At 44.0% G+C, this 24,492-nt stretch overlaps 1 protein-coding gene across 3 annotated transcripts in view; it reads left to right on the forward strand.

The window, feature by feature from the left end:
• Positions 1 to 20,243, forward strand: part of LOC121573641 (short transient receptor potential channel 2) — a 49,678-nt gene extending 29,435 nt beyond the window's left edge. Inside the window, exons 3-18 of one of the 3 annotated variants that reach the window (XM_041885772.1) lie at positions 114 to 210; positions 6,978 to 7,063; positions 8,628 to 8,684; positions 11,046 to 11,856; positions 14,455 to 15,147; positions 15,456 to 15,656; positions 15,858 to 16,022; positions 16,173 to 16,347; positions 16,531 to 16,731; positions 16,974 to 17,136; positions 17,286 to 17,378; positions 17,486 to 17,678; positions 17,885 to 18,012; positions 18,313 to 18,385; positions 18,474 to 18,606; positions 18,807 to 20,243. In XM_041885772.1, the coding sequence (XP_041741706.1) occupies positions 11,842 to 11,856; positions 14,455 to 15,147; positions 15,456 to 15,656; positions 15,858 to 16,022; positions 16,173 to 16,347; positions 16,531 to 16,731; positions 16,974 to 17,136; positions 17,286 to 17,378; positions 17,486 to 17,678; positions 17,885 to 18,012; positions 18,313 to 18,385; positions 18,474 to 18,606; positions 18,807 to 20,017 (3,444 nt within the window). In that variant the 5' untranslated portion in view covers positions 114 to 210; positions 6,978 to 7,063; positions 8,628 to 8,684; positions 11,046 to 11,841 and the 3' untranslated portion in view covers positions 20,018 to 20,243. Of the gene's footprint in view, positions 1 to 113; positions 211 to 6,977; positions 7,064 to 8,627; positions 8,685 to 10,358; positions 11,857 to 14,454; positions 15,148 to 15,455; positions 15,657 to 15,857; positions 16,023 to 16,172; positions 16,348 to 16,530; positions 16,732 to 16,973; positions 17,137 to 17,285; positions 17,379 to 17,485; positions 17,679 to 17,884; positions 18,013 to 18,312; positions 18,386 to 18,473; positions 18,607 to 18,806 lie in introns of those variants that run through there. The other 2 variants (XM_041885773.1, XM_045222476.1) reach the window with 2 other exon arrangements.
• The last annotated feature ends 4,249 nt before the right edge of the window (positions 20,244 to 24,492 follow it).

A 24,492-nucleotide genomic window follows, 5' to 3' on the forward strand; every position in this document is an offset into this window, starting at 1 on the left:
CAACAGTCTTTTTTCTGAAATCCAGAGTAAACCTCCAATGAGACACTTATCATTTTGTTTTGATGTGCCATACAATGTAATGACCATTTCCTCCCTTGCTATGTAATTCGTAGGAAACTGTGGATCTGAATTCGTTCAGATCAATGTCGGCCGCTCCTCTTGGCAATGGCCCCTGGATTGGGCGGACAGGAGTTAGAATGTTCAAGAAAGGTAAGAACAGATAGGGCTGAGATAATAATGAATAAATCGCCTCTACTATTGGAGAATGTGAAATCGCTGGAGAATTAACTGGATGAGCTCCGTTCGAGACTATTCTATCCACTGGACATTAAGAACTGTAATATACTATGCTTCTCAGAGTCATGGCTGAACAACGATATGGATAATATCTAGCTGGTTTTTCTATGCATTGACAGGACAGAACAGCAGCGTCCGGTAAGGTCGGTGTGTGTCTCTTTATTAAAAACAGCTGGTGCGCAATCTCTAATAGTAAGGAAGTCTCAAGGTTCTGCTCGCCTGAGTTAGAATACCTCATGATAAGCTGTAGACCATACTATTTACCAAGATAATTTTCATCAGTTTTTTTCATAGCTGTCTATTTACAACCACAAACCGATGCTGGCACTAAGACCGCACTCAACGAGCTGTATAGGGCCATAAGCAAACAAGAAAATGCTCATCCAGAGTCGGCGCTCCTAGTGGCCGGGGATTTTAATGCAGGAAAACTGAAATATGTTTTACCTCACTACCGGCATGTCACCTGTGCAACTAGAGGGATTAAAAACTATAGATCACATTTAGTCCACACACAGAGATGCATACAAAGCTCTCCCCCACCCTCCATTTGGCAAATTGGACCATAACTCTATCCTCCTGATTCCTGCTTACAAGCAAAAACACAAACAGGAAGTACTAGTGACATGCTCAATAAGGAAGGGGTCCGATGAAGCCGACGCTAAGCTACATGACTGTTTCGCTAGCACAGACTGAAATATGTTCCCTGGATTCATCTGATGGCATTGAGGAGTTTACCACATCAGTCACCGGCTTCATTAATAAATGCATCGACGACATTGTCCCTACAGTGACCATATGTACATATCCCAACCAGAAGCAATGGATTACAGGCAACATCCGCACTGAGCTAAAGGCTAGAGCTGCCGCTTTCAAGGAGCAGGACACTAATCCAGACACATAAGAAATCCTTCTACGCCCTCGGACGAACAATCAAACAGGCAAAGCGTCAATACAGGACTAAGATCGATTCCTACTACACCGGCTCTGATGCACATCGGATGTGGCAGGGCTTGCAAACTATCACGGATTACAAAGGGAAACCCAGCTGAGAGCTGCCCCAGTGACACAAGCCTACCAGATGAGCTAAATGCCTTCGATGCTCACTTCGAGGCAAGCAACACTGAACCATGAGTGAGAGCACCAGCTGTTCCGGCCGACTGTATGATCATGTTCTCCGTAGCAGATGTCAGTAAAACCTTTAAAACAGGTTAACATTCACATGGCCGCAGGGCCAGACGGATTACCAGGACGCGTACTCAGAGCGTGTGCTGTCCAGCTTGCAAGTGTCTTCACTGACATTTTCAACCTCTCTCTGACCCAGTCTGTAATACCTACATATTTCAAGCAAACCACCATAGTCCCTGTGCCTAAGAACGCCAAGGTAACCTGTCTATATGACAGCACTCACATCTGTAGCCATGAAATGCTTTGAAAGGTTGTTCATGGCTCACATCAACACCATCATCCCAGAAACCCTGGACCCACTCCAATTCGCATACCGCCCCACAACATCCACAGATGACGCAATCTCTATTGCACTCCACACTGCCCTTTCCCACCTGGACAAAAGGAACACCTACATGAGAATGCTGTTTATTGACTACAGCTCAGTGTTCAACATCATAGTGCCCTCCAAGCTCATCACTAAGCTTAGGACCCTGGTACTGAACACCTCCCTCTGCAACTGGATCCTGGACTTCCTGACGGGCCGCCCCAAGGTGGTGAGGGTAGACCGCAACACATCCACCACGCTGACCCTCAACACGGGGGCCCCTCGGGTGTGTGCTCAGTCCCCTCCTGTACTCCCTGTTCACCCTCGACTGCGTGGCAGTGCACGACTCCAACACCATCACTAAGTTTGCTTACGACACAACGGTGTTAGGCCTGATCACCGACGATGATGAGACAGCCTATAGGGAGGAGGTCAGCGACCTGTCTGTGTGGTGCCAGGACAACAACCTCTCCCTTAATGTGGACTACAGGAAATGGAGGGCCAACGGGGCTGTAGTGGAGTGGGTGTCCACATCACTAAGGACGTATCATGGTCCAAACACACCAACACAGTCGTGAAGAGGGCATGACAACGCCTCTTCCCCCTCAGGAGGCTGAAAATATTTGGTATGGGCCCTCAGATCCTCGAAGTTCTACAGCTGCGCCACCGCTTGGTATGGCAACTGCTCGGCATCCGACTGCAAGTCACTACAGAGGGTAGTGTGTACGGCCCAGAAGTGTGTGGAGTGGTTGAAAAACGAGTTTTAATGACTCCAACCTAAGTGTATGTAAATTTCCGACTTCAACTGTATATATATATATATAAAAATTTATATATAATTCCCAGGATGGAAAAACTTTTCAGTGTAAACTTAAAGGACAAAACCAGATATAAAGTATGTAGAAAATATAATGTACCTATATATTTTAATAAGATCCTCTTTGAGAACTAACAATCACCTAAATAAAAGCTAGACAGTCAGGGAGAATTTTCTAAAATGGTACATTCAGGAGTGTATTTGTCATGGCATGGGGCCCGGCATTGATTTTGTTATGTTTGAGTCACTCAGATAGCATAAGCCATGGCAAGATGTGTAGAATTGCAGGAAATTGCTTTAAAACAGCTACATTTTGTCGCTGTGGCCAACAGGAGGGCCAAAAAATATATATACATCTGCGACCGCACAATTGGCCAACCCAATGGCCACTCCCCTCCCACCACCTAAGCCCCATTTTGATCAAGACAAAACCCCTAAAGCAGGGGTGTCAAACGTACGGCCCGCGGGCCGGATCAGGCCCGCAAACGGGTTTAATCCGGCCCGCGCGATGAAAAGTATAAAAATGCGCTGCAATTTTTCAATAAAATAAACTGCTGTTCCAATTGCGTCCACTGGATGGTGCAATAGCAATTGTGTTAAGCAAGCAAACTGTTTATACCGGGGCAGAGCAAGTAGGTCAAGCACGTGCAGCCAATGAGCTACTTTGTTTTGCCCGCGATATTTATTACGGCTTCTACTTTTAACATTATGTGCTTTGGCACCCTCATTGCCCCAATATGTCTCTGTCAAAAAAGAGAAAAGTGGACGCAGAGTGCAGAGTGTTCCAAGAAAAATGGTCATCCTATTTATTCACGGAATTGAATGGGAAAGCTGTATGTTTGGTGTGTTCAGAGCATGTTGCAGTGCTGAAAGAATATAACCTTCGTCGCCACTATGTGAGTCTTCATGCCGACAAATATGACAACTTTCAAGGACAGCGGAGATGAGAGAAGGTGAATGAACTGTTGGCGGGTCTGAAGAAACAGCAGTCTGTGTTTACTCACAGCCGAGACATCAGTGACGCTGCAGTGAAAGCTAGCTACCTCATTGCTAATGAAATCGCAGTGGCTTCAAAACCATTTAGTGAGGGTGAATTTGTAAAAACATGCATGATGAAGGCAGCGGAGATTGTGTGCCCTGAAAAGCGGCAGGCTTTTGCAAATATCAGCCTGACAAGAAACACAGTTGCAGACAGGATTTCCGATCTTTCAGTGGATTTGGACAGCCAGTTGAAGCAAAAAGTAAAGTCATTTATTGCGTTTTCGGTTGCAATTGATGAAAGCACGGACATTACAGATGTTGCACAACTGGCCATTTTCATCCGCGGAGTTGATGACACATTGACCGTCACCGAGGAGTTCGTGGAGTTGGTGCCGATGACAGATACAACGACAGCAGCTGATATTTTTACCGCACTCGTCGGCGCGCTGGACAGGGTCGGAGTGGACTGGTCCCGCGCTGTCAGCCTGGCTACAGATGGTGCGCCCTCAATGATCGGGAAAAAAGCAGGCGTTGTGACAAAGTTCAGAGAGAAAGTGCAATCTGCAAATGGAGGACATGATTTTTTGACTTTTCACTGTATTTTGCACCAGGAGGCTTTGTGTTGCAAGTCATTAAAGATGGATAACGTCATGAAGGTGGTCATCCAAACTGTTAAATTCATCCGATCCAGAAGCCTGAATCACCGTCAGTTTGACAGCCTTCTCAGAGAGAAAGACCACATCTATGGCCTGCCATACCACACTGAGGTAAGATGGTTAAGCCGAGGTGCTGTGCTGAGGCGTTTCTTTGATTTACGAGAAGAAATTGAACAGTTCATGGAAGAAAAGGGCAAACCAGTGTTAGAATTTCATTCCGCAGAATGGATGCAGGACCTTGCATTTATGGTGGATGTTACAGAGCACCTGAATAACTTGAACAAACAGCTGCAAGGGCGCAACAAAGTTGTCACGCAGTATTATGACAGCATACGTTCTTTCAAGTTGAAGCTGTCATTGTGGGAGACGCAACTTGCCGGTGGTGATGCAGCTCACTTCCCCTGTCTGAAAAATGTGTGCGCGACCCAACATGTGGCAGACATGAAGCGGTTCAAAGATAAAATAACGGGACTGTTACGGGAGTTTGTGCAACGCTTTCAGATTTATGTTGATGTTTTTATGTTGATGTGCTATTGTTTTTAATTGATTTTATTTGTATATTTAACCTATTCTTGACTCTGTGGTTCTTGCACTTGTTTGGGGAACAGGATTTCATTATTTTTATCTACATTTCTGCCTGAGAAATGACACCCTGATATAGTTCTGTGATCTGTGATATACTTCTGTGAATCACTGAGGCATTGTGTGTTTGTGTGTTCTTTGTCCTCAGAACTTTCAAATAACTTGAGGTGTTTTATGATTAATAGTGATGTTATGCTTTTGGACACTGTCCTCAGGCTCCAGCTTTATGTTTATATGTTTTTATGTTGATGTGCTATTGTTTTTAATTGATTTTATTTTATTTGTATATTTAACCTATTCTTGACTCTGTGGTTCTTGCACTTGTTTGGGGAACAGGATTTCATTATTTTTATCTACATTTCTGCCTGAGAAATGACACCCTGATATAGTTCTGTGATCTGTGATATACTTCTGTGAATCACTGAGGCATTGTGTGTTTGTGTGTTCTTTGTCCTCAGAACTTTCAAATAACTTGAGGTGTTTTATGATTAATAGTGATGTTATGCTTTTGGACACTGTCCTCAGGCTCCAGCTTTATGTTTATATGTTTTTATGTTGATGTGCTATTGTTTTTAATTGATTTTATTTGTATATTTAACCTATTCTTGACTCTGTGGTTCTTGCACTTGTTTGGGGAACAGGATTTCATTATTTTTATCTACATTTCTGCCTGAGAAATGACACCCTGATATAGTTCTGTGATCTGTGAAACAGTTCTGTTAATCACTGAGGCATTGTGTGTTTGTGTGTTCTTTGTCCTCAGAACTTTCAAATAACTTGAGGTGTTTTATGATTAATAGTGATGTTGTGCTTTTGGACACTGTCCTCAGGCTCCAGCTTTATGTTTATATGTTTTTATGTTGATGTGCTATTGTTTTTAATTGATTTTATTTTATTTGTGTATTTAACCTATTCTTGACTCTGTGGTTCTTGCACTTGTTTGGGGAACAGGATTTCATTATTTTTATCTACATTTCTGCCTGAGAAATGACACCCTGATATAGTTCTGTGATCTGTGAAACAGTTCTGTTAATCACTGAGGCATTGTGTGTTTGTGTGTTCTTTTTCTTTAGAATTTTCAAATAAACTTGACGTGTTTTATGATTAATAGTGATGTTGTGCTTGTACTATTTTGGACACACTGTCCTCAGGCTCCAGCTTTATGTTGTATGTTGATCGTATTAAAACAAAGAAAACAATCTGAAGTTGTTGTTTTTAAGTTATATATACCATGATTTTTCCGGTCCGGCCCACTTGGGAATAGATTTTCCTCCATGTGGCCCCTGAGCTAAAATGAGTTTGACACCCCTGCCCTAAAGCAAAGATTTTTATAACTAACCCAAAATTGACCAGAGCCTGTCGTTTCCAATGGGAGCAAATGCATCGTAGTGGGCAGAATAAGCAAGGAGGTGGGCAGAGATAAGCACGAGCGAGTGAGATCCTATTGGCGTGTTCTAGCATTTATTTGCATATTTCCATTAGGGAACCCCTACTCTGAAGTGGGCGGGTGCAATAACTGAATTCGCCCTTGCACTCCTTCTAAACAACATCATTTTTTAAAACTTTGGCAAAGGGTAAAATCTACAAAACACAGTCCACTCTGTTTGTTACAGATTCTAGTTTTGGAAATAGAAAACTGTATGGAGATAAAATGTTTAATCGATGAGAAAATGTGCAGAATGTGGGCCAAAATCTATCTCGCTCCATCTTTTCCCACTGCCGGCCACTGGGGTTCCTCTCATCACCATATTTGGTAGTGAGTGGAAATGCCAACCGGATGCTTCACATTTATACATCCAGTGAAATATCTGGCTCATTGTTCTATCTGTGCCTGAAGCTCCACACAGACTGGCAAAGAGAACCAGGGTCAGGTGTGTACAGACTGAGGGCTTGGAAGTGTGCTCTTCAGAGAGAAAGGTACAGTAAATTGCAGAGAAACAGATGAGAGTTGTAGATTTGTGTCTTCTTATGGTGATCGATGTGGACTGTTATGAGATAGCAGTAAGTGTGTTTTGGAGGGTAAGTGCGTGTTTTGGAGGGTAAGTGTGTGTATACTTTGGGGGTATACAATAGGTGTGTATTATGAGTAAACATCAGAGGCCAGAAGTGTGTGCTTGTATTCTCACTCTCCTTTGACCTTCTCTCTATTCAGACAAACCCAGACAAATCAGCATCAGGCGTGAGAGAATGTCTTTCCAGCCCTGCTGTGCAGAGAACCTTCTTTGGGGGAGCGAAAGGGTGGGTGAGAGTTTTTTTGGAGTTTTGTATGCAGTGTCACACACTGTCAAACAGATTAAACAACATTTTTATAAAGACAGTATTGAATTAATAAATATATTACAGAATATTACTTACACCTTGGTTTGTGTGGGTCTGAGCTGGACAGCTGGTATGGTCCTCGCAGCTTCCCAGGCTGCCAGGTGCTCCTTTCCACTTATTTTTCTCCCAGTCGCACCTCATCCTCTGGCACTCAGAATACAGCAACCCCTACCCCTCCCACAGCCAAGCCAGATACAGCAATCCCTCCCACAGCCAAGCCAGATACAGCAATCCCTCCCACAGCCAAGGCAGATACAACTACCCCTACCCCCAACAAGGGCAAACCAGAGGCTCATACAGCTACCCCCAACAAAGGCAAGCAACTGGGAAATACGGGAAAATACACCCTCACACAGGTGAACACCTCAGCTGTCAGAAATACCTAGCCCAATAAAGGACTAAAGGAGCCTAATGTTACTCCTTATAGTCCAGGACCTTACATGTTCTGTTTAGAGGCCAATTGGCTTTGGAAGCCATAATAGCCAAATACTCCATCTATACGTGAATCGATTCTCAATTGCGGTACGGTTCTAGAAACATAAATCCCTATACTTTCATATCATATCAAAATAATTTCACAAATGCAAAATATACACTTACTGTCATGACTTCCTCCGAAGTTGCAACCTCTCCTTGTTCGGGCAGGCTTCGGCGTTCGTCGTCACCGGCCTTTTAGCCACTGCCGCTCCTCATCTCATCATTCCATTTGTTTTGTCTTGTTTTTACACACACCTGGTTCATATCCCCTCATCAGTACCTGTATAAGTGTTCCCTCTGCCCCCTTGTATTTGTGTGTGATTGTTTATTGTGGAGGATAGCTAAGCTCGGTGGAGCTCCTTGTATTTTGTATTGCCGGGATATTTCCCTGTGTGTCTTGTATTTTCCAGTGCGCCTGTTTTGCACACTAGAGTGTTTGATGCATTTCTGCGTAACTCTGTATTTGCGGAATAAAGCCTGTTATTCTGTGATTTACCCTCCTGCGCCTGACTCCTTCGACATCACCTCATCACACTTACTGTACACTGTTTTAACCGGTTTTAACACATTTGCAGCCAACAGTATTTTTCAGTGACAACTCGTTTGTGGTGTCCGTCTTTCGTTTACACACAGGTGTTCGGAGACGCAGATAGCTAATTAGCACAGGTAGTCCACTGTCTTCCATCTGTTTTCTGTAAACAAGCGCTGTAACATGGCAATATGGCCGTGTTGGAACCCTAACCCTATAAAGGTGCATTGTAATTCAACCTTTTTGTTTTTTGAAAATAATTTATCGCTGATATGAAAGACACGCTCCTAACACGCAAGCGATGCGTGTTAATGTTTAGAGCAAGCGTCGGGGCTCTTAACAAAACTCCCCCGGTCAGAAGATACTATCGTCAAAAGTCGCTAAAGCAGTTAGCGTTTATGAATGGGGTAAGAAATACCATGCATCAAGCTTGAGAAACACTGAGCTTGAGAAATTATAAATGGTCATGTTTTTCAGCTTCAAGGGAAATACTCCTGAAAGACAGCTGAAGAGAAAACCAAACTCCAAAATCAGGTATTCTTTTATACATCAGCCCATGGATAATTTTGTGAGGGTAAGCTTATCCTACATCTGCACTTAGGGGCAGCTTCCAGCTCGCACGTATCTGTCGGTGCACAGCATTAATCTGTCCTTTACCTCCCTCTGTCAGGCAGAACCAGCTACATGTCACCACTTTTAGTAAGCAGAGAGAACCTGCAGTCAGTAAGGGGCCTACAGCTACCCCACAACACATTTGATTTCATATGATACTACCAACTTTTTCAGCCCTACCGATCTAAAGAACCTGTTGGCGCATGTTATAAAATATTTATAAAGTCAGTTTTGTTTATAAATTCTGTTGAATTTAAGCAACAGCCACTAGTCTCTTGTATGCGCAGGTCCAATAATATCCACTTCACTTTCATGTGTGGCAGCTTTAACATGATTGGTTGACGGTAGTACATCCAACCTTCACATCTGGCTTCTTCACCTGCGGGATCTTTTGGGGGGTTGCATTGCATTGCTGAGGAGTATTTCTGTCTGTAATAAAGGCCATTTGGCGGTAAAATCTAATTCTGATTGGCTGGGCCTGGCTCCCCAGTGGGTGGAATATTCCAAGAAAGCAAAATGACGTTGAAAATACGTATTTTCCAGAGGTTGAAATCAGGTTCATTTTCGGTTCTGAATGAAAGTTGAAAACACTTATTTTCCTGATGTTGAAAATACGTATTTTAAAGACGTTGAAAATATGTATTTTCCGGATGTTGAAATCAGGTTCATTTTTCGTTCTGAATGAAAGTTGAAAATAAGTAATTTATAGACGTCTATGTTTGGGTCAAATCAAGGCTGGTCCAGATTGGACAAGATCTGAACCAAACATAGACAGACGTCTATGATTGGTTCAGATTCGGTCTGGACCGGACAAAAAAACTATGTCCCTGGATGTGGAAATCAAGGCCGGTCCGGAACTGCACCAAAAAAAGACGTCCAAAAGATGTCGGCTCGTACTTACTGGGGTGTAGCCTACCATGTCAGCCCACAATGGAATTTTAGGAATGCCCATCCATGTGGTAGGCCCACCGTTTGTAAAACAGGCCACCATTGCATTGGCTTTATTAGTCCTGATTCCTGTGACTAATCAATTTGGCCATTTAAGCTCTGAATATCAGCTAGTAGATAACCAACTTTATCAGGAGTTATCGTGAGCCTTTTTGTAATGCTTTTACACAGTGAGAAATGCAGAAGTATTTTTTTTTCCGCTATGATCAGCTTGTCAAAAATTGACAGATACAAACTTGAACCCACTGATCATGACAATGTGGTGAAACTCCTGGACAACAGTTGTGATTGTCCATTCCATATTGTCCATTTTACTTTGACCTGTCCAGTTTTTAGTATATGTTGTTTGTTAACATGACAGCTAATTTTTTATTTGATTGAGCGCCATTTAGGTTAGGCTATTTGATCAGAGAAACTTGCATGATGTAAAAAGTGTCCGTCTCATTACATTGTCATACATGTTATCTCCAGCCTGTAGGCTACAGAAAAGGCCACATACTCTTTCTACCATATCCTATATCTGCTACATTATTTATGTTAGATACATTTTTTGACGGAACGTTGGTGAAGTGCTGCAGAGTCTCTCCAACAGCACCCTGGAGAGGCATGCTGGGAATGGACAAGCAAAATATTTTGCTCCCCTGCCTTTGACAAAGTGGGCACTGCTTATCAAAGGGCGGCATCAGCGCTCACCTAAAAAGCCCATATGCCACCGGTTGTGAGAAATTGTCATTGATTTTGGGCAGAATTATGTGAATTATATTGATTTATTGTGCTCCTTCAATTTTGTTTGGTGCCTAACGTTTTGAAAGTTGGGAGCAGTGTGTGTTTGTGAGAGAGAGAGTGGTGTGTGTGTGTTTATGAAAGTGAGGGAGACAGGGAGTGTGTGAGGAAGGGAGAAGGGAGAGTGTCTGTGTTAACTGAAGTGTAAAGGTTTCATGCAGTGTTTTACCATTACTGACACAATGACATGCAGATCATTATGCATGTATAATCCTTCCTCCCATTCCTCCAGCCAAATCACAGGTAGGCCTTTGAAAGTATGAGCAAATCAGCCATTCTATGCAGTATTCTATTATACACTGAACAGTGTGAAGTTAAATTAAATGTGTTGGATTGAGTAGAAGTGTGAATTTCAGTGACCAGGTTTTTGGAGAACGTTTAGAAAATGTGCACAAGCGTCCGGGGGACAGGGTGAACAGGATGCTAGGCCACAGATCTCTTTTTACAGTGGTATTGCGATACTACTCGGTATCGTGATACTTGCCCTGGTATCTTATCGTTTGTAAAAATGTTGGTATCGTGACAACACTACTGCCCTCTCTGCTCCTTCAGGTTCCCTCTGTCCCACATCCAGATGCACGCCAGTACCTGTGGAGACCACGTGGACTCCCATGTCATCTGGGTGGACTAGGAAAGACTGCATTGTATATTTACACGTTTCTGCTTTTAATCAGTGGGCAGTGCAGCAAACGTGGATACACTATTGTTTTTAATATACTGTATTTTTAATATACCTATTACATATTGTATAGTATAAACAACATCAACGATAAACTGTGTTCAGGACATCTATTTCAGAAGTAATCAATCATAATTGAAATGATCAATTCATTTTTGATTTATCTGGGCTTGTTGGCTGCTCCTTGTCTTTTTTTCACCACTCTGAACTTGTTCCACAGGGAACATTAATGACTGCTGCTACCTGTTAGTTAACAGCTGTCTCACCTGCAGCATTTCCACTGGGGAGCGTTGCAGTGTTAATGTTAATAGAGGCTTGGTAAGGAAGGCAAGGGCCACTCCCTGGTTTGGGCCTAGCCAGGCGTGAAACACACTGAAATGGTTGCTTTTTAATTGGTCTTGTCCCAGGGGAGTAGAGATGTGTTATTTGGATTGTGGGGAGTCATTCTAACCAAGCTCTGTGTAGTCAGCCGAGAGCACATGACCACAGTGATCCATTTTCTGCACACTGACTGAGCCCAAAACAGCAGTCAGCGGACCCCACTGCCGTTCTCTCCTACCCTTCTCAGCCTCAAGAATAACCAGGGCGCTTGGATTTCCACCGATAATGTGAGATCATCTTCATACTAGGGACAATTACTCCATTATCTGTCCATTTTACTGAAGAAACATGGAAAACCTCACAGTGAGTGTATTTGAAATAAACTTTTCATAGAAAAGAAAGATGTTATGCAATTGATTGAAATATGTGCATGTATTCTAATGTAAAAAAAAAATCATGTAATAGAATTTGTTTGTTTATAATACTCTAATAAACTTCAATTGTAAAGTTCCTTTCTTACATTATTTGCACTTTGCAGCCCAAAGTGCTCTACAAACGATTAAAAAGCAGTGAATATTTGTTTTATGCAAAGAATGAAAGAAAAGGACATTAAGAATTAATATGAACAGATTATTACTGATCGTCTTGGTGATATCTTGCCATTTTATCTAGGGATGGTCCACATAATAATATGACATGTTTTCTACTTATGTCTTCATAGTGTATATTCCTGTTAAATGCTCAGATCATAATAATAATAATAATAATAATTCATTTAATTTGTAAAGTGCTTTTATCACACTCAAGGTGCTAAATTATTAATAGCATTATAATGCTATTGTCCTACTGTATAATACCTGCTTGGTAATCCCATTTATGAATGTCAATGTTCTTATTTAGGCTACCCAGGGTAGACAAATGATTAGTGATGTGTCATATTTTATTATAAATATTTGTATTAATTAAAGCTAGAATCCTTAATTGAATCAATAACAAAGCATTTTCCACGCCCCTGTTTCGCAAAAAAGTTAAGGGATGGGGCTGGAGAAATGTAACCACCCTCAAATGTATAGACGGAGCTATGCACGCAAGGATTGACCATCCATGATATCAAATGAATAGTTTTAACCATGTTTTGAGGATATACAGTGATTGTTTACATTTTTAGGGTTCTGATGGGGTACGATAGTTGAACTAAGCTCATGAGACATTTCTAAGTTATTTTCTTCTAGAATCAATGGGTATACAGTGAGGGAAAGTTTGCCCAAGTTTGCCCAAGCTGATTTTGTAAGTTTGCCCACTGACAAAGAAATGATCAGTCTATAATTTTAATGGTAGGTTTATTTGAACAGTGAGAGACAGAAAAAACGCATGTCAAAAATGTTATAAATTGATTTGCATTTTAATGAGGGAAATAAGTATTTGACCCCCTCTCAATCAGAAAGATTTCTGGCTCCCAGGTGTCTTTTATACAGGTAACGAGCTGAGATTAGGAGCACACTCTTAAAGGGAGTGCTCCTAATCTCAGTTTGTTACCTGTATAAAAGACACCTGTCCACAGAAGCAATCAATCAATCAGATTCCAAACTCTCCACCATGGCCAAGACCAAAGAGCTCTCCAAGGATGTCAGGGACAAGATTGTAGACCTACACAAGGCTGGAATGGGCTACAAGACCATCGCCAAGCAGCTTGGTGAGAAGGTGACAACAGTTGGTGCGATTATTCGCAAATGGAAGAAACACAAAATAACTGTCAATCTCCCTCGGCCTGGGGCTCCATGCAAGATCTCACCTCGTGGAGTTGCAATGATCATGAGAACGGTGAGGAATCAGCCCTGAACTACACGGGAGGATCTTGTCAATGATGTCAAGGCAGCTGGGACCATAGTCACCAAGAAAACAATTGGTAACACACTACGCCGTGAAGGACTGAAATCCTGCAGCGCCCGCAAGGTCCCCCTGCTCAAGAAAGCACATATACAGGCCCGTCTGAAGTTTGCCAATGAACATCTGAATGATTCAGAGGAGAACTGGGTGAAAGTGTTGTGGTCAGATGAGACCAAAATGGAGCTCTTTGGCATCAACTCAACTCGCCGTGTTTGGAGGAGGAGGAATGCTGCCTATGACCCCAAGAACACCATCCCCACCGTCAAACATGGAGGTGGAAACATTATGCTTTGGGGGTGTTTTTTCTGCTAAGGGGACAGGACAACTTCACCGCATCAAAGGGACGATGGACGGGGCCATGTACCGTCAAATCTTGGGTGAGAACCTCCTTCCCTCAGCCAGGGCATTGAAAATGGGTCGTGGATGGGTATTCCAGCATGACAATGACCCAAAACACACGGCCAAGGCAACAAAGGAGTGGCTCAAGAAGAAGCACATTAAGGTCCTGGAGTGGCCTAGCCAGTCTCCAGACCTTAATCCCATAGAAAATCTGTGGAGGGAGCTGAAGGTTTGAGTTGCCATACGTCAGCCTCGAAACCTTAATGACTTGGAGAAGATCTGCAAAGAGGAGTGGGGGCAAAATCCCTCCTGAGATGTGTGCAAACCTGGTGGCCATCTACAAGAAACGTCTGACCTCTGTGATTGCCAATAAGGGTTTTGCCACCAAGTACTAAGTCATGTTTTGCAGAGGGGTCAAATACTTATTTCCCTCATTAAAATGCAAATCAATTTATAATGTTTTTGACATGCGTTTTTCAGGATTTTTTTGTTGTTATTCTGTCTCTCACTGTTCAAATAAACCTACCATTAAAATTATAGACTGATCATGTCTTTGTCAGTGGGCAAACGTACAAAATCATCAGGGGATCAAATACTTTTTTCCCTCACTCTATATAATTAATTTATACGTCCAAAAATGGATGTAGCAGCTAAGGATTCTAGTTTGGATTAATGCTGTTTAGATTTGGAGACATCAAAGCAATAAGCTGTCTCTGTGTCTCCTTGTGGTTTTAGCCAGAGCAATGGCGGGAGATAGTGAACAAGAAGATGCGCTTCCCTCCGGAGCTGATCAGTGCCATCCAGGAGGGGAACATAGTGATGGTGTGTGGCCTGCTGAATACTGGTGATGGTATCATCCGCCAGCTGGATGACTCCGAGGACCGGCTGTGGAGAGAGTCCCTCAACCTGTCCATCCGCCTGGGCAACGAGGACACCATGGACGCCCTCCTCCAGGGCATCAAGTTTGACTTTCGCCAGATCCATGAGGCTCTGCTGGTCGCCGTGGACACCAACCAGCCCCGCGTGGTGAAGAGGCTCCTCGACCGCCTGGACCAGGAGAAGGGCAACAAGATGGACGTGCGATCCTTCTCCCTGGCCATCTTCGACCACTCTATCGACGACTCACAGTTCGCCCCTGGCGTGACCCCGCTGACCCTGGCCTGTCAGAAGGACCTGTATGAGATTGTCACCATGCTGACCCAGAAGGGCCACGTCATCCCACGGCCACACAAGATCTCCTGTGCCTGTCTAGAGTGCAGGAACGGGCGGCAGTATGACCTGCTGAAGTTCTCCCTGTCTCGCATCAACACCTACCGTGGCATTGCCAGTCGGGCCTACCTGTCCATCACCTCAGAGGACGCCATGCTCAGTGCCTTCGGCCTCAGCAAGGAGCTCCGCAAACTCTCCAAGAAGGAACCCGAGTTCAAGGTTAGATCCTGTTTGTGCTTATGCCCATATAGTCGCTCTGCACAAAGTATGTGGTGTATTACACTGGAACTAATCTCTCGTGGACAGACTATGTAAACATACATTACGCACGATTTTAGTTCTGGGTTAACTGAGATTACCCTGAAACAGGAATATAACTATATAGGGAAATTAATGTTTTCATTGTGAGTAACTATAATTTGTTACCATACCATTACCATATTATTACCATTTTATTCCATGCTGTAATGTGAAGTGCTATTAGGTTGTTTATCTGAATGATTGTTTGTGTTCTCTCTCTCCCCCAGCCTCAGTACTTGGGTCTGGAGGAGCTGTGCCAGGAGTTTGCAGTGGAGCTGCTGGGAATGTGCCGTAACCAGAGTGAGGTCACCACCATCCTGAACAGCTGTGGAGATGAAAGCCAGGACGCCCTTGACCAGCAGGCCTTTGAGGAGGGCATCCCCAACCTGACCCGCCTTAGGCTCGCCGTCAACTACAACCAGAAACAGGTAGAGCCACAGTCCTCTACGGAGCTAGTAGCCAAGACCATCCCTGGGTATTTTATACTGTACATAGGCCTATATTCTGAGTGGTGTTATTTGGGGTGCTGCTGTCATTGATTTATAACGAACATGTTCAGTGAGATGAAAGGTGCAATCCTCTCCATATTTCCAGTTTGTGAATTGTGGCCGCTCTTTCTGTCTTTCTAGTTTGTAGCCCACCCTATCTGCCAGCAGGTGCTGTCCTCTATTTGGTGTGGAAACTTGTCTGGCTGGAGGGGCAGCAGGACGGCCTGGAAGCTGCTGGTGTCTGTGGGGATCTTCTTCACCATGCCGCTCCTCTGCCTCGTCTACTGGATCGCACCCAAGTCCAAGGTCAGATGGCCTCAAGTTCTGTAAAGGTGGTGATGTTTTATGGACCTTGTGTGACTCTGTGTGGGTCTGTCTTGGGCCTGCAGATGTATGGGTCCATTTTCTCATGTATTTGCTTTTGGCTATGTATATACCCTACTGAATTTGTCTCAGGTGGGAAAGATACTGAGGATTCCGGTGATTAAGTTCCTTCTTCACTCTGCCTCCTACATGTGGTTCCTCATCACGTTGTTGGGAGAGTCCATCACCATGGAGTTGTACAGAGACGAGTTTGCTTCTCGTCAGCAGAATATTCTGCACAGCTCATTCCACATGGTGTGGGTGGTCGGTGGGTTAGCTATTTCTCCCTTAACACAGACTCTGTTATTACATTGAATATTGAAATACCATAATGAACTACCATAAATACAGTTTGTCCTTTATGGTCGAATGGGGAAATTTACAATTGGGCATACAGCAGTTATCAGTCAAGTGACAGGTCCTCCATTATTGTACTGTCTATCACCTACAGGGTTCTTCTGGTATGAATGTAAGGAGGTGTGGATTGAAGGTCTGCGTAGCTACTTCCTGGACTGGTGGAACTGCATGGACATGATGGTGCTTAGCATGTACCTGGCCTCCTTCACTCTGCGCGTCCTCATCATGCTCAAAGGTCACTTCCTGTGCCAGGCCCCTGACGGGACTGAGGAGTGTGCCTACTTCACCCAGACTGGTGAGAGAAAGATGCTTTATCCAACCAGAGACAGGGATTTGAGTCATTATCATGGTGTTAGATTTGAAGTTGAAGTTCTACCAGGATGGGGGTCCATTCAATTCAGGAAGTAAACAGAGGAATTTCTGTTTACTTCCTGTTCCAGAATTGACTGAATTGAAATGGAATTGACCCCAATCCTGCAATACATGTTCATGTTTCCTGGGCTAAACTGGCTAATATTGTTTGCCACTGCCCTGTAGTGCGCCAGGACTGGCATCAGGAGGACCCCCAGCTCATAGCTGAGGTGCTGTTTGCAGTGACCAGTATGCTGAGCTTCACCCGCTTGGCCTACATCCTTCCTGCACAGGAGTCCCTGGGCACACTCCAGATCTCCATAGGGAAGATGATCGATGACATGATGAGGTAGGATGAAATGCTCAGGCTATGCTGTCCACCGAGATGTTGTGCAATATATACTGTGAGGTACTGTCTGTCTGTGATTGTGCTGCTTTCCTCACAAAATAAACCAATATTGGTTGGTTGATAGATACAAGTCTCTTTTCTCTCCCAAGGTTCATGTTCATATTGATGATTATTGGAACAGCTTTCCTCTGTGGTATCAATAACATCTATGTTCCTTATGTCACCCAACCATATCTTGGAAGGTAAAGAATATTTTGAAGTACACTATGCTTAACTACATAGCTCCATAATTATCTTATTAAATCATTATGACAATCATAAACCTCCCGACCCTAACTCCATTCCTAAGGTTTAATGAGACCTTTCGTTTCCTGTTCTGGACCATGTTTGGGGTGGCCAACCAGGACTATGTGGACATGCCCAAGTTTGTGGTGGCAGAGTTTGTGGGCAGAGTCCTTTACGGCATCTTCACCCTGGTGATTGTGATCGTGCTGCTCAACATGCTCATTGCCATGATCACCAACTCCTTCCAGAAGATTGAGGTGAGAAAGATTGCACTCAGGAAACTTGGCTCTCAGTTGGTCCACCTCAAGGGCAGGACGGATGCCTTTGAATGGAAGAAACTGCATTCCACTGGAGCAGATAGTGTTTCAAAGCTCAAACTCTAGACCTTTATGATTACACAGTAAAGTTTAGAAGGGATTCTAGGATGGGCCCTGACTGCTGCTTTCTGTACCTGTCCTCTCAGGATGACGCTGACGTTGAGTGGAAATTTGCCCGATCCAAGCTCTATCTGAGTTACTTCCGAGAAGGTCTCACTATGCCTGTCCCCTTCAACATTATCCCCTCTCCTAAGGCCTTCTTCTATCTCATACGGTAGGTCAGGGGTCTCCAACCCTGTTCCTAGAGAGCTACTGTCCTGTAAGTGTTCGCTCCAACCCCAGTTGTAACTAACCTGGTTCAGCTTATCAACCAGCTAATTATTAGAATCAGGTGTGCTAGATTAGGGTTGGAGTGAAAACCTACAGGACGGTTGCTCTCCTGGAACAGGGTTGGAGAGCCCTACGGTAGGTTATATCGTTTGTTATACAGCCAACTTCCTCTACCAACAATAGAATAACCTCTATCTCAAAGGTCAGTTTCATCTCATATTTCGTGTTTTCATGTTTATCCCAGGGGTATTTTTCGTCAGATCTGCTGCTGTTGTACTTTGAACTCGACACCAGACTATCCCCCCATAACCTCCATGGTAAGAACTCCACCTCAGCTCATTTGACATGGTCTTGACATACAGAATGCAGACCAATGAGAATGTGTCTGTTCTCTTTGTTGTCCAGTCCAACGAGAAGGAGATGGACGGTGGAGGATCAGGGGAGAACCAGATACCTTACCGCCAGCAGGTGATACGGGCTCTGGTGCAGCGCTACATTGAGTCTGAACGCCGGAAGTTTGAGGAGACCAAGAGAAAAGGTAATCCATAAAGTTTCCTGACCCAGCCTTAGGGCCTTCAAGTCTTCAGTTAAGACATGTTTCTGTGTTAAAGGTCAGTTAAACAGAGAGGAAGTACTGACTTGGCCTCACACACGCACACTCTGTTTAGTACTGTATGTATGTAAATAGCATTGTGGTGCATTCAGTGTCATTGGTTTGGTCTGTTCTTACGTCCTCAGACGTGGGTAATCGGATCACAGAGCTAAACAAGGTGGTGGGCAGGCTGCATGCTGAGATGAAGGCCATCATGCAGGTTCTGGTGGACTCTGGCCAGGCTGCAGGAGACATCCCCAACACTGATGGCTCCTCCATCCTGGGGAAATACATAATGGGAGCCAAGAACAACTTCAGGGGGTTCGACAACAGGCTGGACAACAAACACACACCTCTGCAGGTGATTGTGGAGATGGGGGGAGAAGAAGGAAAAGTGGCGGAAGAGAAGGCTGGAGCAGTGGTGATACCAGATGACGAAGGGATGGAGATGGAACATGACAGAAAGGTGGAGATAGGAAAGGATGGAGCAGTGCTGATAGCAGAGGAGGGAGGGATGGCAATGGAACAGGAGGTAAAGGATGGAGGGGTGGTGGTCAAACAGGAGGTAAAGGTGGGGCTAGATGGAGCAGAGGGGACAAAGCAGGTAGGAGACATGGATGTTGTGAAGATGGAGGAGGGGAGAATTGATGGAAATAAGGGAGAGAGAAGGGTGGAGGAGGTAGTGAAGCAGTCCGAGCAGAACATGGAAAATGGAGTGAAGGGAGAGGTAAGAGTGGAAAAGATTGTAAAGGAGTCAGAGCACAAGATGGAAAGGAGAGGAGACGGTGACAGGAAGGGGGACAAGGGGATAAAAAAGGCACACACCAATGAGATGGTGGAGAAAAGGGTGGAGGGAGAGGCCAGTCTGGGTAAGGCAGAAGTAAGGATGAAAGTGAAAGACAAAGGGGAAAAGGTAGATAGCAGTGTGGATAATACAATCGGGGACCAAGGAGTTGTAGGAGGTGACAAAAAGGTTAATGAAATGGGAGGATGTGGGAATGAAGGGAAAGTAGACATGGGACTGGGAGATGTGAAAGAGGTAGAGAGGAAGGTCAAAGCAATGGCACTAAAGGAGAAAAGAGTGGTGGGGAAGATCAATGTGGCAGAGAGGTGGACTAAGGGCCAGGGGAGGGCAGTGGAGGAGAATGTGACTGAGAAGAAGGCTGCCAAGGCTGGCATGGTGGTGGTGGAGAATACTGCCAGGGCTGAGGTGAAGACCCAGGGGGAGAAGGTGGTTCCTTCCCCGACCAGCAGCAGCAGCTCACAGGACACTGGCTTCGGCTCACAGGAAGGGGAGGGGTCCATCGATGGAGGACCAATGAGACCCGCACATCTGAGTGCATCATCTCCAGATTAGAAGTGTCAGCCAGTTAGCATTGTTTCAGTCAACTCCATAGTACAGTAATTGGTTGACCACAGGATATGTTTTACATCAACACAGCAATATACACTTGCAGTAGGTAGCATTGGAACATTTTGCTGTAAAAGGAGGTACAAACCATTAGAAGGCATGTATACTGAACAAAAATATAAACGCAACATGTAAAGTGTTGGTCCCATGTTTCATGAACTGAACTAAAAGATCCCAGAAATGTTCCATACGCACAAAAAGTGTATTTCTCTCCAATAATGTGCACAAATTTGTTTACGTCCCTGTTAGTGAGCATTTCTCCTTCCCCAAGATAATCCATCCACCTGACAGGTGTGGCATATCAAGAAGTTGATTAAACAGCATGATCATTGCACAGGTGCACCTTGTGCTGGGGACAATAAAAGGCCACTCTAAAATGTGCAGTTTTGTCAATCAATCAATCAAATGTATTTATGAAGCCCTTTTTACATCAGCAGATGTCACAAAGTGCTATACAGAAACCCAGCCTAAAACCCAAAGCCCCAAACAGCAAGCAATGCAGATGTAGAAGCACGATACAATGCCACAGATGTCTCAAGTTTTGAGGGAGCGTGCAATTGGCATGCTGACTGCAGGATTGTACACCAGAGCTTTTGCCAGAGAATTGAATGTTCATTTCTCTACCATAAGCCGCATCCAACGTCGTTTTAGAGAATTTGGCAGTACGCACAACCGGCCTCACAACCGCAGACCACGTTTAACCACGCCAGCCCAGGTCCTCCGCATCCGGCTCCTTCACCTACGGGATCGTCTGAGACCAGCCACCCGGACTACTTTTGAAACTGAGGAGTATTTCTGTCTGTAATAAAGCCCTTTTGAGGTGAAACACTAATTCTGATTGGCTGAGCCTGGCTCCCCAGTGGGTCGGTCTTGCTCCCAAGTGGGTGGGCCTATGCCCTTCCAAGCCCACCCATGGCTGCGCCCTGGCCCAGTCATGTGAAATCCATAGATTAGGGCCTACTGAATTTATTTCATTTGACTGATATCCTTATATGAACTGTAACTCAGTAAAATCTTTGAAATTGTTGCGTTTATGTTTTTGTTCAGTATGTATACACACTATTGTTAAGTGATGTAGCCTAATGAAACATTATCTGTGAACACCTAGCGAGACATATGTCTGTCCCGTTTGGACCACCTGTTTGAGACAGGTACTTACTCTTATTCATTGCAATTATAGACATTACAAACTAACAATTAAAAAGCAAAGAGAATGACCTTAAAAGTGAATTACAAAAAGCTATCTCACTTTAAATACACCTTTTGAAACCAATATTAAAATACCAAAAATATACATTGTGCCCTTGTGTGTTCATTATATAAAGTAAATTATTTCACGAAGACTGGCAACAGTGCATTCTGAAAGTATTCAGACCCCTTTTCCACATTGTTACGTTACAGCGTTACTCTAAAATGGATTAAATATTTTTTTCTTATCAATCTACACACAATACCTAATAATGACAAAGCGAAAACAGGTTTTTAGAAATGTTGGCAAATGTATTAAATATAGAAAACAGATACCTTATTTACATAAGTATTCAGACCCTTTGCTGTGAGACTTGAAAATTGATCTCAGGTGCATCCTGTTTCCATTAATCATCCTTGATGTTTCTACAACTTGATTGGAATCCACCTGTGGTAAATTCAAATGATTGGACATGATTTGGACAGGCACACACCTGTCTATATAAGATCCCACAGTTGACAGTGAATGTCAGAACAAAAACCAAGCCATGAGGTCGAAGGAATTATTCGTAGAGCTCCGAGACAGGATTGTGTCGAGGCACAGATCTGGGGAAGGGTACCAAAACATTTCTGCAGCATTGAAGGTCCCCAAGAACACAGTGGCCTCCATCATTCTTAAATGGAAGAAGTTTGGAACCACCAACTCTACCTAGAGCTGGCCGCCCGGCAATACTGAGCAATTGGGGGAGAAGAGCCTTGGTCAGGGAGGTGACCAAGAACCCGATGGTCACTCTGACAGAGCTCCAGAGTTCCTCTGTGGAGATGGCAGAACCTCCCAGAAGGACAACCATCTCTGCAGCACTCCACCAATCAGGCCTTTATGGTAGTGGCCAGACTGCCAAGCGTCACGTCTGGAGGAAACCTGGCACCATCCCTAAGGTGGAGCATGGTGGTGGCAGTATCATGCTGTGGGGATGTTTTTCAGCAACAGGGACCGGGAGACTAGTCAGGATCGAGAGAAAGATGAGCGAAGCAAATTACAGAGAGATCCTTGATGAAAACCTGCTCCAGAGCGCTCAGGACCTCAGACTGGGGCGAAGGTTCACCTTCCATCAGGACAACGACCTTAAGCACACAGCCAAGACAACGCAGGAGTGGCTTCGGGACAAGTCTCTGAATGTCCTTGAGTGAACCAGCCAGAGCCCAGACTTGAACCCGATCAAACATGTCTGGAGAGACCTGAAAATAGCTGTACAGCGACGCTCCCCTTCCAACCTGACAGAGCTTGAGAGGATCTACAGAGAATAATGGGAGAAAATCCCCAAATACAGGTCTGCCAAGCTTGTAGCATCATACCCAAGAAGACTTCAGGCTGTAATCGCTGCCAAAGGTGCTTCAACATAGTAAAGGGTGTGAATACTTACGTAAATATTATTTTATATATATATATATATTTTTTTTTTGTCATTTAGCAGACGCTCTTATCCAGAGCGATTTACAGTTAGTGAGTGCATACATTATATATATATATTTTTTGTTTTGTGTATTTTTTTTTATACTGGCCCCCCGTGGGAATCGAACCCACAACCCTGGCGTTGCAAACGCCATGCTCTACCAACTGAGCTACATCCCTGCCGGCCATTCCCTCCCCTACCATGGACGACGCTGGGCCAATTGTGCGCCGCCCCATAAATGTGATATTTCCGTTTTTATAACATTTGCATCAATTAATAAAAAACAGTTTTTGCTTTGTCATTATGGGGTATTGTGTGTAGTTTGAGGGGGGGACAATTTAATCCATTTTAGAATAAGGCTGTAACGAAACAAAATGTGGAAAAGTCAAGGGGTCTGAAAACTTTCCGAATGCACTGTATATAGCTCTGACAGTCTCTTCCCTGTTGTTAAAGATGATTAATCTTTCCTCAGTCCCCTTTGCCCCCTCATCAGGCTGTGTTAGTCTGTTTGTATCTTTATGTTGCTATGTGCAGGTCTCAGCTTGCAGAACACCTTCCTCTCCCCAGACGTTGCCGCAGCAGCAGCTCATTAATTCATCACCTGGAGCATCACATTCCCTCCTGTCCCCAGGCTGTACACAACACCGGAGTTCCTCCACTGTGGAAAAAAACTACCTGGCCTTTAGCACTCAGACTTTCAAAATCTTAGCTAGCAGTCATGAATCAAGTCGACAATCTACCGGAAATCCTTTTCAATCCGTGTCATATGAAAATAAATTATAGATAATAATAATATGCCACTTAGCAGACGCTTTTATCCAACGCGACTTAGTCGTGTGTGCATACATTTGTGTGTATGGGTGGTCCCGGGGATCGAACCCACTACCCTGGCGTTACAAGCGCCATGCTCTACCAGCTGAGCTACAGAGGACCACAAACGGTGTTTATCAGCCATTGGACAAACATTACACTAGTTCAAAATCTCAAAATCAACAATGAGTGGTTTGGAAGGAATCAGTACCTAACTGCAAACATTGCAAAGCAATCACTAGCCTGCTATTCCGTTTTTATTTTATTTTTATTTAGTGGAGTGGATGTGTGGTCCAAGTCTGGGTTTAAGGGTATCTTTTCCAAGATAAGGATAAACATTCAACATTGGCCATGCTGTCAATCCAGCATGATTTCTGCCGCTTTCAGAACAACTGGAATCTCGGAAATCTCAGACCACTGGGTATTCCAAATCGGGAACTCAGGCCTCTTTCAGAGTTCCGACCTGAAGATCACGAACGTTATGATTCAACCTTGTTTTCCCCCCCATAGAGTACCCAGTTGTTTTGAAAGCGCCAAAAATCCAGAGAATGCCAGACTTTAATGACAGAATTTGCCCACGAAGGACCGCCGCACCACCTTCCTGTTCAAGTGAGCACACCACAACAAGGTGAGTCCAAAAATGTATTGTATACTGCTGTATAAATGATGTAATATGCCAGGGAGATATGTATACTGTAGCTATGAAAGTAATACTAAGTGGAAGTAAGCCGTTAGTAGCCCATGTTCCTAACCCTAATAATTTGGCCCCTTTTCCCATAACTTAGCCTACTGTTCTGAATTGGTGGTGCACATGTAGCCTATAGCCTGTTTTAGAGAAATGTCAAATATTGTAAGAGCTTTCATTGTCTGCTTATATGCCCCTTTAATAATCCTATGGTTCTGACTTGGTGTACAGGTAGAATACTGTAAGAACGGCCCATTTTCTGAATTCTGTCGCTGTATATTTCA

This window comes from Coregonus clupeaformis, chromosome 9 (genome assembly GCF_020615455.1).
Source record: "Coregonus clupeaformis isolate EN_2021a chromosome 9, ASM2061545v1, whole genome shotgun sequence".
Taxonomy (NCBI): domain Eukaryota; kingdom Metazoa; phylum Chordata; class Actinopteri; order Salmoniformes; family Salmonidae; genus Coregonus; species Coregonus clupeaformis.